A 10,373-nucleotide genomic window follows, 5' to 3' on the forward strand; every position below is an offset into this window, starting at 1 on the left:
GTTAAGTTAGATTAAAAAGTCCAGTTCTTAAAAATTTTCCCATCAATGCAAACTTACTCAGGGTTCTGCCCATTTTAAGTTTATTTCTGTGCCTAGGAAAGGGATAGATGAATAGGTGCCTCAAGGATTTGGTCTAGGCTGGTGCCTCTTATGAACAGACAGAAAATTAATTCACTTGCTTTCATAGCCTCTTGTAGTTTCCCAGGGTGGTTGGCATATAATTAAACTCTGACTTAGAAAAAATATATATTTAAAACTTTCCATGTCCTTATAATGGCAGTGATCTGTTCGAAAGTCCTAATACTGTAGAACAAGTGCTGTCTCCAGTCTGTATCCATGCAGTTATTAGTCTAACCTGGTTGCATTAGAGGTGGAGGGAGCTGATTCTACTTATCAAATAAAACATGCAATACGTGCCTAAATACCCAAATCATCCATCAGACCCATTCATTAAAAGATCCACACTTAGGGATCTTAATCAGAATACTTTTCTGACCCCAAGTGCATCACAATTACAAATCTAACTTCTGGTATTTTAGTTTTAAACAAATCATATTTAAATGACTAGAATGTTTTAAAAATACACAAACTTTATTTAAGAAACTAAATTGCAATTGTATTGCGTTAACTGCCTATGTTGTATAAGGGTTTCCTTTCTAATAACATAAAAAATTATACTTTGGGTTTACCTTTCAACTAAATGACATTAAGGTCTCTTTCTCACTCTTAATATTCTGTGAACCTGTGCACTATAAATCATGCATTTCTTTGCATGTGAAATGAGATAGTTGGTATATTTTGTCTATTCCATAAAGATATGGGAAAAATAAGGGTTCTGAAAATTTCATGACAGGTCGTTTGACATTTTCATGTCATGGCATACGTTTAAGAATTTATACCAGTGTGTTTATTTAATAAGAGTTTGCATCTGCTTAACACAAGGGAGCCCACAATGATTCAACTTTACTATGCAAAGAGCTCTAATGAAGGCAGAATCAGGGTTCTTCAAGAAACCAGTTAGGAGAGGTTGGGGAGGGATGGACTGGGAGTTTGGGGTTAGCAGGTGCAAATTATTATTATATATGTATAACTGAATCACTTTCTGTACACTGAAAACACAACATTGTAAATCAACTATACCTATATAAAATTAAAGGAAACAAAGCCAGTTGATGAGAGATGAGGATTTTGTGTAAGAATAATGAAGTAGGCTAAATAACTAATTCAGAGTATATTTGAAATGTAGTGTTATGGTGCCATCTAGTGGACTCCTATAACAGGTCCTCTTGGGGGTGGGGTGGGGAATGCTTCCTAAATGCCAGAGTTCAGACCTTGAATATTAGAGCTGAAAAGGACCTTAGAAATCATCTGTCCACCCCGCTCATTTTACAGATGGGGAAACTGAGACCTGGAGAGGTTAAGGACTTAGTCAAGATCACACAGCTAGTTAGAGGCAAAACTGGGTCTAGAACCCAGGTCTTCTGACCTCCTATCTATTTTACTACACTGCTGCTCAAAAGAGTCCAAAGGAAAGGAAGAGGAAACTGGGAGCTGTGATGGGGTCTCCAGACACTGGTCAGTGTTAACTCTTCAGAGGGAAAAAAAAAGGTCAAGAGAGTCTATAAATTAAGTTGTCTTAGAGAAGTATCTCATCTACATTTGAAGTTCTAATTTTTAAAAAACATAATAATGTTTTGTTTCTAATTATGAAAAGAGATTTTGGTATACTCACTATGGAAGATTTAGAGGCTAGAAAAGTATAAAGAAGAAAATAGAACTTACTTGTAATTTTAAAAAGATCACAAATATAGCATGTATAATATAATCTTATTCATGATTTGGTTAATGTAAATATAGTAATTTTTTCTTTATGCTTTTCTATTTTCTTAATGCTCTGCATTCATAATACTTCGCAGTTAAAAATGTGATACTGCATAATCCTACTGATCAGAGACCATTATTAATGTTAACATTTTGATGTGTTTTCAGGGTTTTTGTCTCCCCTTCTCATTAAATTTTTTAAAATTTAGAACCATTTTGCTTTGTATCTCTTCTTTTAGTTAATATATCAGTGGCATGTTTATGTCATCAAATATTCTCAAAATATTACTTTCAATAATGTTTCCTGTATTTTTTAACTGATGAGTTGAATTGATTTCCAGTGGTATTAGTAATGATCATTTTGCCTATCTAACATAGAACATTGGTCAGACATCAATGAATAAAGAATTTGGTCATGACGGGCTCACCCCTTAGATCCTGAGGTTGAACTGCTCAGAACTGATGACAAGCTATTTATGTAGTGAGCACTTAACAATTAATGACTTACTCTAGGGGCACAGGACAAATTTAGTGCTCAAACCTCTTGAAAAATATTGTTAATTTCATATCCTGCAATCTTAGCCAATGAGAATGTAAAGCAAAAGTTTCACCTTATTCAGCGAGAAATTAATTGTCTCTTTCTGTATTTTTTCACTATAGCTTCACAAACAAGCAGATATGCAGGAAGAGAAAAACCGAATTGAAAGAGTCCTTGGGGCTACTCTTTCACCTGAATTGATTCAAAAAGTCCTCACGTTTGCACTTTCAGTAAGTTACAGTGAAAACTGCTTTTAGAGGGAATTACTACCAACTGATCTATAGCAAGTGTCTTTGATTCAGTATTCTCTTGATCTGTCTTAATCCTAGACTAAAGGCTTCCTCTTTCTTGAAAAACTGGAGTAAGCTTTTGTTACTAGCCACTGTATTTCCCTCTAACGGTAAGAATCAGAATAGTTGGGAGACGAAATAAACTGTAAGGTTGGCACATCCCTGTGCCTACTTCCTGGCTCTTCTTTCTTTACCCTAGAGCAGGTATCTATTGAGCAGCCATCTATTGTACCCATCTCAGTGCTTCATTCTCAATTTGGCTGATCTGTAGGTTAAACATTCTCCTCTTTGCTAGAAGCTTCTGGTGCCAGTTACTCCTGAAACAAGAAGGGGATTACTTGGGTACCTCAACAGCATTTGCCCTTTCTGGCATCAGACAATATTCTGGATACGCTAGACTTATAGTTCTCTTTTTTTAGGAAGAGGTACGTCCACAGGACACTGTGTCAGTAATTGGTGGAGTGGCTGGAGGCAGTAAGCATGGAAGGAAGGCTGCTTGGAAATTCATAAAGGACAACTGGGAAGAACTTTATAATCGATACCAGGGAGGATTCTTAATATCTAGACTAATAAAGGTAGGTGAAAATGTTTGAGTAGTTTGCTTATCGTGGATATTATTGAGAGACATTCATGATTCATTCAACCCATAGATTATTGTCTTTGCTTTTTAAAAGTTTCCTTAAGTAGTTACTAGCTTTACTAAACAGTTTCTCCATAGCCCATCCTGTACCCTGTAGAATAAACTGAAGTTGGGAAAGAGTGGAATGATTTGTTTTTATGGTAAATGGAAGTTTGTTCCTAACCTCTTAGTTGTACTTACTGTTTATAAACCATTGTTTTTTCAGCTATCAGTTGAGGGATTTGCAGTTGATAAAATGGCTGGAGAAGTTAAGGTAAGGAAAATACAGTTTACTTTTCACTTTTATTTCACTTTTATTTTCAATCCAGAAAATAAAAATACTAATCAATTATAATCATAGATTATTGGGGTGATGTACTTTAGTAGTGTCTCCATGTTTTTCTGGGAGAAAGGTTAGGTTGTATCCTTAAGGCCTGAAGAATTTAGAGTTGGAATCATCTTTGAGGGCATTGAAGTGGTTGAAAGAATGTGGACTTTAGAGTCAGTCAACCTGGATGTAAATCTGTGCTCTGCCCCTTGTTAGTTGCGTGACTTCAAGCGGGCTTTTTAACCTTTATGAGCCCGTCTCCTCTTCCATAAAATGAGGTGATAAGATGTCTAGACTAAGTAATATAGGGGGCCTGGAACATAGTAGATCTTTCATATTAGTTCTTTTTCCCTTCTAATACCTTTCAGAGGTCTTTTATGTGCACAGAGAGACAAGATGACTACGTAGGGACTCTACTCCTGGCCCTTTAAGTGTCACTTCCACTTTGATTCTTGAAAGCAAGAAGGTTTCAGGGGTGGATTTGGAAATTCTGAGAGCTATAATGTTTGGTTCACATTATGAGTTAATTTACTCAGTCACAGGTTAGTACATAACAGAGAGTCTAGATCAAGATTCAATATTATGCATTGTATTATGTAAATAATCACTTTATTGTAAAGGTAATAAATATTCCTGAAGGAGAAATACATATAATTAGTTCAAGGGGAGGCCAGTGGCCAAGTTAAGGCTAGTGTAAAGTAGAGGCCTGACTGAAGAGGGCCTTGTAGCCCATATGAAAATGCTCCTAAGAATGGGAAGCCCTTTTTGAAATGGCTTATAAACAAAGGGGTGACTTAATCTGGTTTATATGATAAGAATTTCAATCTGGCTGCAGTATAGAGAATGCAATTTGGAAAGGGGAGATATTGGGAAGCAAAAATGATAAAGTAGCTTGGAGGAGATAGAGTAATGAAAGAGATTCAGTTCAGTTCAGTTGCTCGGTCGTGTTCGACTCTTTGCGACCCCATGGACTGCAGCTCGCCAGGCTTCCCTGTCCATCACCAACTCCCAGAGTTTACCCAAACTCTTCTCCATTGAGTTGGTGATGCCATCCAACCATCTCATCGTCTGTTGTCCCCTTCTCCTCCCACCTTCAATCTTTCCCAGCATCAGGGTCTTTTCAAATGAATCAGTTCTTTGCATCAGGTGGTCAGAGTATTGGATTTTCAGATTTAGCATCGGTCCTTCCAATGAATATTCAGGACTGATTTCCTTTAGGATGGACTGGTTGGATGTCCTTATAGTCCAAGGGACTCTTCAAGAGTCTCCTCCAACACCACAGTTCAGAAGCATCAATTCTTCGGCGCTCAGCTTTCTTCACAGTCCCAACAACTCTCACATCCATACATGACTACTGGAAAAACTGCATCTTTGACTAGACGGACCTTTGTTGGCAAAGTAATGTCTCTGTTTTAATATGCTGTCTAGGTTGGTCATAACTTTTCTTCCAAGAAGCAAGCATCTTTTAATTTCATGGCTGCAGTCACCACCTGCAGTGATTTTGGAGACGCAAAAAATAAAGTCTGTCACTGTTTCCATTGTTTACCCATCTGTTTGCCATGAAGTGATGGGACCAGATGCCATGATCTTAGTTTTCTGAATGTTGAGTTTTAAGCCAACTTTTTCACCCTCCTCTTTGACTTTCATCAAGAGGCTCTTCAGTTCTTTGCTTTCTGCCGTAAGGGTGGTGTCATCTGCATATCTGAGGCTACTGATATTTCTCCCAGCAATCTTGATTCCAGGGCTTGTTTTGTTAGTCTTTAATACAGCCAGTATTTATTGAATGTTTTGTCTGTATTGTGAACATATCTGGGGGAGGAAGAGGGAAGTAGTCAAGGGTTTCTTATATGTAAGCAGTGGTACTATTTGTTGAGATAGAATGAGAAGTCTTACTCAGGCCCTAAGAACCCAACTGTGATAGGAGCCTTGGAGCAGGAGCCATTGTCATCCATGTCAATAAAGTAACTGATTTCTAAGAGGTTTAGACTTAATCTGATGAATTAGTCATTCTCTCTTATAGACCTGTGATGACTCTTTCAAAGGAAAGACCCCCCCGCCCCCCGGTCCCCATCCTTTTGCTGGTTGATATTTTCTATGAAACCAGGTGTACTTCATTAGAAAACGGTTTATTCAACCTTTAATCAATAAGCACTGCAATAATTACAATGAACTCTGAAGTAGTTTACTGTATGAAAATGTGTCTATAAAATTTTAAATTATTAGAATATGGCAGCAATTTAAGCTTCTTAGTTTTATTATCCCTTACAAATTAATCTTTATTGGAAGTAGCCAAAATGTGTTGAATCCTTAACTACTCTCTGCCAAGTATTATATTTTCTCATAGATGATAAAACAGAGCAGTTAATTTACTCAGTCACACTTTAGTACATAATGGGGGCTAGATCAAGTCCCAAGGCTGATTTCAAAGTCTAGACTTCAAGTAGGTTTTTTTAACCCCTGTGAATTGGGTGATAAGATCGTCATTTAGATGAAGTAACACAGGGGGCTTGGTCCTTGATAAACGTTCTGTTTTGTTTTTTGCTGCTTGGACAATGAACCTTAAAGAATATAGGTTCTTTCTCTGTGATTAGGCTCTTGAGCATATAATACATTAGGGGAAGAATCTGCAGGTCTAAGGTGCAGCTTGTTTTCTTTTAGCCTGGCAGTGGTCAGTTTTCATGAGTGAAGCTTATGAATCCTTCATAGACGGTGGGTATTTTTTCATGACCTGTGATATTAGCTTCTTACTATTGCTAGTAACGATCCTACATTCTGGATTGTCTCATGCCAGGCTTTCTTCGAGAGTCACCCAGCTCCTTCAGCTGAGCGTACCATCCAGCAGTGTTGTGAAAATATCCTGCTGAATGCTGCTTGGCTAAAGCGCGATGCTGAGAGCATCCACCAGTACCTCCTGCAGCGCAAGGCCTCGCCGCCCACAGCGTGACCCTGAGCACACCGCCACTGCGGTCCTGCTTTGTGCAGGGAGAAGGTGGGGCGGCTGACAGCTGATTCACACACCAAGAATTTGGAGTCTTCTTTCAAGCCAGTGGGGGTTGGACAATGAATGTAGTTAACTGGTTCCTGCTCACACTCCAGAATTAAATTCTATTGAAAAAGGAAAATCAGCAATTCAGCAAAAAAATAAAAATGTAAATATGATAGTAATAAAATAGAGCATAACGAAACTGTGAAACTTCCTGAAGCCTTGTCAGTGGTTAAAAGTATTTAACACTCTCCTGTTAATGACAGATGTTCTGTTTTTATAACCTACGAAAAGGAAACTAGAGGCTTCTGTAAAGAGGATTTTTGTGAAGTGGGTTCTCCAAGCAGCCTACAAGCCAAGTGTCCATTGCTGGGAATGGTTAACATTAAAGGCTGATAGCTGGTATAATATAGAGTCTGTGCATAATCTCAAGTGGGGTTTCTTGTTTTTTGTTTATTTGGCATGGGGACTGATCAGGAAGATATATTTTCCTGCATAACTCAATCTGAACCAAGGATTGTAGTTTTCCTCCTTGCCTTCCCTTCTGTGTGACCCCTTGGCAAGAAAAAAAAAAAAAAAGTTTGAAAAAAACAAACAAAACCTATCCTGGTCTGGGTTTTTTCCTTCCCTTAGTTCCATCCCAACCCACCACCCCGGTGTCCTTCTTAGAGATAAATAATAAGGAAACATCTTTTATAGCCACATTAAATAAGAGAAACTGATATACATTATTTTTTCTTTCTTTTTTAAGATGACTTTTAAGAATCCTGAAATGCATATAGGTGAGACAATAGAAATGAAAAGTTTTCAGCCAGGCCTTTCTGAAGGAGTTATTCTGCTAAAAATGACAGGCCAACTGTTGACCCTCTTTCTGACAGTATCAGCACTGGCTTCTGGTTCAGTTCGGCCTGTAAGAAGTCAGTGGTTGCTGATGCAGGGCCCATGTATTAGTGGTAACTGATTTAAAAAAAAGACTGTAAGCCTGTGTGTGCCACTCTGCTTCCACAGTGTATCCTACTAACAAGCCTCACCAACCTAATCCAGTGAGTTTTAACTCTAAATCTCATTCCTTTCCTCTTTCCCTACTTTTTTTCTTTTCTTTTTCTTTAAAAAAAAAAAAAATATTTTTGTGTGTTATTAACAGGAATTCATATTTGGTGTGGCTTAACTGTATTTCAGAAGGTCATCAGATTGTGAGACTGCTTCCTTGAAACATTTTTGTGCTATTGTTTTAAAAAAATAATAATTAAAAAACAGTTGGCGTTAATAAAAATGTCAATGTGAAATTGATGTCCTGATGTCCTTTATTCTCTTCGGTAAGCAACTAAAACCTTTTCTGTCATTCAGTAGGATTATAAGAAGTTTTACTACCATAGGGGTTTTTTGAGTCTAAGAAAATCCAGTGGCTGAATTTCTAATGAATAGTACCTAGCCAGAAATACCCTAAGATTCCTCCTAAATTACTTCTGGATTAACTCAGAAACTTCTTATAGCTCCTTAGAGTCAGCATTAAGGAGCTAACCTTAGCCTGTCAGTTCCTATGTCCTGAGGCTTCCTTTTATCTAGGCATGTGCTTACGGTACCAGCAAAGTAAAGACACCAACAGACTAAGAGACATTGTTTTAATGAAAGAACTCACAATCAAATGCTGGAAAGAAGTTGTCTCAGTTTTAGCACACATGCAAGTTGTGTGTATATAACAGTTGAGTGGTTTGAATCGTGTTGGGGAGGAGATGGTGCTGGCTGCATTCCTCTTCAGAACTGCTGCTCGTCCTGTTTGGTGTCCCAGGTCTTGACCCCCGTGGACTGCATCAACAGGTTCCGTTGCCTCTGACTTCAGGTTGTGTTGATCCAGTTAGTAACACCCTCAGAAGATCAAAAGGCTGAGGAATGGATATTTAGAAGCCTGGGTATTTATTTCCCTGGCTTCTAAGTCGCCAGGTCACATAGGTTGTCTGTGTTCTTCTACCAAAGACTGTGACTCCTAACAAGCAGCCCTCCTTAGCTTCCAGACATAGGGATAGAATGGACCACTTATTTACTAGCTCCTGAACTCTGCCCATGTCTTTGTGAACAGTCCCTTTATTAAACCTTCCTCAAATTACCCAGTTTTAAGTGTATTCTCTGTTTTCCACTAATATCTTGATTGATTTGGGCATCATAGTCTTGATGCTTTGGGTCTCTAAAGGTCTTAATCCAGCCTTTTCCATGTCAGATATTTTGTTTTGTTTTATGTGGCTGCGCCGTGAAGCTTGTGGAATCTTAGTTTCTCGACCAGAGATTGAACTGATGCCCTCGGCAGTGAAAGCATGGAGTCCTAACCACTGGACTGCACAGGAATTCCCTGTCAGATGTTTTAGTTTATTGTTTGCCTTCCAAATAGCTCCCTATCCTAGGTAATATACTCATTTTACAGATGAGAAAGCATTAGCTTTCAGAAAAATTAGCTAGTTAAACAGCAAATAACTCTCAGTCCTAGTGGTCAACTCAAGCTTGCCAGTCTGCACAAACCTGTGTTCTTCCGGCTGATTGTTAGGTTTCCACAATTAGAAGATCATGCAGTCACAATGGATACAAGCAATAGCTTTAAAAATACTTAGTGATTCTCCTTTTCCCTAATGTTTGTGAAAGTTGCTCAGTTGTGTCTGCCTCTTTGCGACCCCATGGACAGTAGTCCATGGAATTCTCAAGGCCAGAATACTGGAGTGTGTAGCCTTTCCCTTCTCCAGAGGATCTTCCCAACCCACGGACTGAACCCAGGTCTCCCGCATTGCACACAGATTCTTTACCAGCTGAGCCACAAGGGAAGCCCAAGAACACAGGAGTGGGTAGCCTATCCCTTCAGCATATCTTCCTGATCCAGGACTCGAACCGGGGTCTCCTGCATTGCAGGTGGATTCTTTACCAATGGAGATATCAGGGAAACCCCTTTTCTGTAATATCCCTTGGTTAAAATTTTTAGAAATGAGGAAGTTAGGAAGAAACACAAAAGTGTTAGTTTCTTATAGAAAATGTTATTTTATATTCATGGGAAGCAGTAGAGGCTTTTGGGACAGTGGGCAGCGGTGGATGAATTCTTATCTGGCATTTTCTAAGAATGAGTTTCAGGAAGTAAGGAACCCCTTTATAAAGAATGTATCTCTGTAGTGTGCAATTTGGGGAGTATGAGGGGGTTTATAGCTTTAAATCAAGTCTTTCAACTCTGTTATCCAAATGAGTCCTGGACTTGGAGCCACATTTGTAGGGCTAGTGATTTTTTTCTCAGCAAGAAAATAAGCTTTTGGTAATATAATGTTGACTTTATACTTACAGTATCATACATGACTGAAGAATAAAGCTGCTGTTACTAGATACTAGTTTTAGGATCTCGGAGTTGTTTTTAATAAGACTCTGCCTTCTGTGGGCTTATACCAGGTGGCTCAGTAAAGAATCCACCTGCCGATGCAGGAGACTCGGGTTTGATTCAGGAAGTTCCCCTGGAGAAGGGATAGACCACCTACTCCAGTATTCTTGCCGGGGAAATCCCATGGACACAAGAGTCTGGTGGGCTACAGTCCATGGAGTAGGATAGCAAAGAGTGCATGACTCAGCATGCATCTTTTCTGGTAATGCAAAATACCCACCCCAAATTGACCTGCCTTCTTAGAACAATCCTAGTACCCACCCCAAATTGACCTGCCTTCTTAGAACAATCCTAGTACAAGTGAAGTGGTCAAGGTGTTTGGTTTCTAATCCAAGAGTGAGACAGGGGACCCTGATAGTAAGGAAACGTGTGGGCCAAATAACTTCCTTTC

At 38.8% G+C, this 10,373-nt stretch overlaps 1 protein-coding gene across 4 annotated transcripts in view; it reads left to right on the forward strand.

Moving 5' to 3' along the window:
* NPEPPS (aminopeptidase puromycin sensitive) overlaps positions 1–7,865 on the forward strand; it is a 110,309-nt gene extending 102,444 nt beyond the window's left edge. For all 4 annotated transcript variants that reach the window (XM_086358000.1, XM_086358002.1, XM_086358001.1 and 1 more), the window contains 4 exons: positions 2,482–2,589; positions 3,069–3,224; positions 3,495–3,542; positions 6,388–7,865. In XM_086358000.1, coding sequence (XP_086214126.1) covers positions 2,482–2,589; positions 3,069–3,224; positions 3,495–3,542; positions 6,388–6,540 — 465 coding nt within the window. In that variant the 3' untranslated portion in view covers positions 6,541–7,865. The remainder of the gene's footprint in view (positions 1–2,481; positions 2,590–3,068; positions 3,225–3,494; positions 3,543–6,387) is intronic.
* The last annotated feature ends 2,508 nt before the right edge of the window (positions 7,866–10,373 follow it).

Source organism: Bos grunniens, chromosome 19 (assembly GCF_055505025.1).
Source record: "Bos grunniens cultivar Pamir isolate PY7600 chromosome 19, Bosgru_T2T1.0, whole genome shotgun sequence".
NCBI classification, from domain to species: domain Eukaryota; kingdom Metazoa; phylum Chordata; class Mammalia; order Artiodactyla; family Bovidae; genus Bos; species Bos grunniens.